Source organism: Geospiza fortis, unplaced genomic scaffold (assembly GCF_000277835.1).
Source record: "Geospiza fortis unplaced genomic scaffold, GeoFor_1.0 scaffold85, whole genome shotgun sequence".
Classification (NCBI taxonomy): domain Eukaryota; kingdom Metazoa; phylum Chordata; class Aves; order Passeriformes; family Thraupidae; genus Geospiza; species Geospiza fortis.
This window is the reverse complement of record NW_005054358.1, coordinates 2,424,502-2,427,815: the sequence shown is the minus strand read 5'-3', so window position 1 is coordinate 2,427,815 and position 3,314 is coordinate 2,424,502. Positions and strand designations below refer to the sequence as shown.

The window sequence follows — 3,314 nt, the reverse complement described above, 5'->3', positions numbered from 1 at the left end:
CCCGCAGCAGCGCGTTGTGCTCGGACAGCCCGCGGCTCAGGCGGCCCGGGGAGAATTTGGGGGTTTGGAAAGTGGTGAAGTGCACGGGCGAGGAGTTAGCGGTCTTGTAAGTGATGCTGGGGCGTGGGGTCAGTGGAGTCTGTGGGAGCTGCCTCCGACCCCGGCAGGGGGTACTAGCACCAGATGTCGACAGCAAGGGGCTCCCATTAACTGAACCACTGCCCTACATCAAAATTGGAACAGAGCAAATCAAAAAATAAAAAAAGGGAAACACCGGACAAACACAAAGGCAGGCAGGTATCAAACAGAAGGAGAAGCAACAGAAGGCAGAGACGAGTCACAAGAGGAAAGAAAAGCAAAAAAAGAGAGAGTTTAGACAAGCACAGTCGGGGCGGGAGGTTCTCGAGAGATAATTCAACATGAGATGTGAAGAGCTGGAGAGTTCAAGTCTGGGAGCAGTAGGAACAGAGAGGGGCAGAGCATCGGTAGGACGCAAACTGGCACACAGCTCCAACAGAGGGGACACTGCCCAGGGGAGGCACCCACAGCATACAGGGCTCAACATGCGCCTTACCTGGCCTGGGAGCAGCTCAAAAACCTGAGTTATTGGGGGTTTTTATGAATTATTGTTGGTTTTTTTACAGTTTTGCTTTGGGGTGGGTTTGTGCAGAACTTCACCCTACAGTTGTGCATGCTGGGTTTGTGGGAGATGACCCTGCCCACAGGAGGGGGTTGGAAAGAGATGAGCTTTAAGGTCCCCTCCAAATCAAACCATTTTAGGACTCCATTCATCTATTTCTGCTGCCAAAACTGGATTATGGGTTGTTATTATTATTATGGATTCTGCATGGAAGGAGGATCTGGGTGACTGTTTTTTGCAGGTTGGGAATGAAATGCCTTTGGATTAAATAGCCAATTTCTGAAAAAATAAACAACCAAAAGCTTTTTGGACAGGCTTTAACAAGTCCCTTTAACAGAAATGCATTCACATTCCCCTCTTTAATATTACACATTTGATTTTGGAGGGGTAGAAGGGTCTGGCAGCTTCCTGGGTTACTAATAATGCCTTGTGAGAGCGAACTAAGCTGCAGTAATTCACACAAATGCCACAAGTGAGAGGAAAGGGGCTGTATTCCCATTTCTGTTTACATTCTCCCAAGGCAGGACATGAGGGCATTGAAAAATCCCTCAAGCCTTTCCCAACCTAACATTTTGAGACCAGACCTTTAATTTTTAAAGAGCACTTTTTCCTTCCTATCAACTCATCAGGCTGTCAGTCACTGCTTGTTCTGCCCTGCCTGGCTCTCCCATTGACCAGGAACATTCCAGCACCCTGGGGAAGCTGCCCAGCTTCTCCCAAGGACCTGAGCACCTCACAAGTACAAAAGGAGAACTAAATTTTAGCCTGGAGAAAAGTAAGCTCAGGGAGGACCCTTTTGGTTTCTCCAGCTCCCTGACAGAAGCATGGAGCCAGGTGGGGGTCAGGCTCTGCTCCCACGTAAGAGGAAACAAACAGCCTCAAGTTGTGCCAGGGGAGGTTCAGGTTGGACATCAGGAGGAATTTCTTCCTGGACAGGCATTGGAAGGGGCTGCCCAGGGAGGTCGGGAGTCCCCATCCCTGGAGATGTCCAAGGAAGACCTGGACATGGCACTGTGGGCTGGTGACAAGGTGGGATTGGGTACAGCTTGGACTTGGAGAGTTTTTCCAACCATGGTGTGAGGCCCCAAGCAGGACCTCAATGGCTTTATCTGCAACTGCCTGACCCTCCTTGTCCTTTCCACCTCCTCTAATTTAAACAAAACATGGAAAAGGTGCACAAACCCCTGGCAGAGCTCAGGGCTGTTTCCCCACCCTGCCTCTCCTCACCTGTCTGTGTGGGCCGTGCTCTGGGCCCCCGTTGGGTGAGGTGGGCCTGCTCTGGTCAGCAGATTGGGGCTGGGCACGGTCTCGGCTGCCGTAGCGGTCGCAGGAGTAGAAGCGCTGCTTTTCGGAGGAGGAGGAGGAGTGCTGCTTCCTCTCCTGGGAGCGGCCACGCTCCTGCTTCTTGTCCTTGGAAGAAGACTCTCCAGACTGGGCTACTGAAAGGAGAACGTTGGGTAGGGGGTCACCAGCGTGTTGAGATATAAATTTTAAGGAATTTAGGGATTTTAGAGGAGCTAAGATTTTAGTCAGAGATAAGCTTTTTTGGAGTTAATTAAAATAAATGGGTAGGCCTTGATGAAGTTAAGAGTTAGCAGTTAACCAATAACTGATTGCTTGTCAACACAATGTTTGGTTAGCTGGGTCTATAATGAAAAATATAGAAACTGATAAATAGCTTTTAGGAACATGAGACAATTGTAGGCTTCCTCTGTTCTGAAACCAATTGAAAACAGGGAGTAGGAGTCCTACCAAGGGTTCGTTTGTCATATTTGCATTTAAAAGGTAGAAAGGTCAGATCGAGAAAGACTTCATTTACTTCCTCATTTTGGGACCACTCCCCATGGAAGGGACCACCGACCCATTTCAAGGAACAAACTACTCATGCTTAATGGCTTTTGAACTAATTCCCACACGAAGTGCGGAATGAGATGTAGCAGAGTTATGAATATATTGGTATTTGTATTTTGGGTATTCAATGCCTGAATAGATAAAAGGACTCTGTGATCACCTGTAAATTGCAGTGTGTATTTGGGAGCTATCCCACAATAAACACACACTTTCTAACTTTAACCTGTTAGAGAGTTTCTGTCCATCACAGTTGGATATTGGTACTAGATCAATATCTGTATTTTTTTAATAAATCAGTATGTGGGGTGGGGAGGTCCTTCCATGCAATCAGGACCCCAAATCCCACCTGAAAGGAGGGGGACAAGGGACGTACATCTCCTCCCTGACCTCCCAGGGACAAATCCTCGTTGGCAAAGTGTCACTATAAGACACGAAAAAACACAAGCGCACAAACTGCTGCTCTCAAAGTGAAGAAAAGGGAAGTTCATTTTCTGACTCAAACAGTTATAGATTTCCAAAGGAGACAGTGGATTGGAGGGTGACAGTGCCACCTCTCCAATGACACTGGACAAACCAACAGTCCATCAAATTTCTCCTCTTCCATAAAAGAATGCAAAACAATAAGTTATTTATATAAAGTGTGTGAGAAAGTGTAAGAGCCTGAATGAGGGATGCGGAACTCCAGGCAGCTCTCCAAAATGCAGTTTATTCCATCCAAGGTGTCACAGCAGCCCAGGGTCGTGGGTGACAGAGCTGTGCCCACAGCTGTCAGCTCCAGCTGCAGGCAGGCCTGGAGACCCTTTGGTTTTGGTTACAATGCATT

At 47.9% G+C, this 3,314-nt stretch overlaps 1 protein-coding gene across 5 annotated transcripts in view; it reads right to left on the bottom strand.

Annotated features, from left to right (window-relative positions):
• The window catches only part of CACNA1B (calcium voltage-gated channel subunit alpha1 B), a 330,258-nt gene that overhangs the window by 3,756 nt on the left and 323,188 nt on the right, over positions 1-3,314 (bottom strand). For 3 of the 5 annotated variants that reach the window (XM_031059209.1, XM_031059211.1, XM_031059213.1), the window contains 2 exons: positions 1,868-2,079; positions 1-223 (listed from right to left, as the gene is read on the bottom strand). The exon at positions 1-223 is cut by the window's left edge and continues 3,756 nt beyond it. In XM_031059209.1, coding sequence (XP_030915069.1) covers positions 1-223; positions 1,868-2,079 — 435 coding nt within the window. The remainder of the gene's footprint in view (positions 224-1,867; positions 2,080-3,314) is intronic. The other 2 variants (XM_031059210.1, XM_031059214.1) reach the window with 2 other exon arrangements.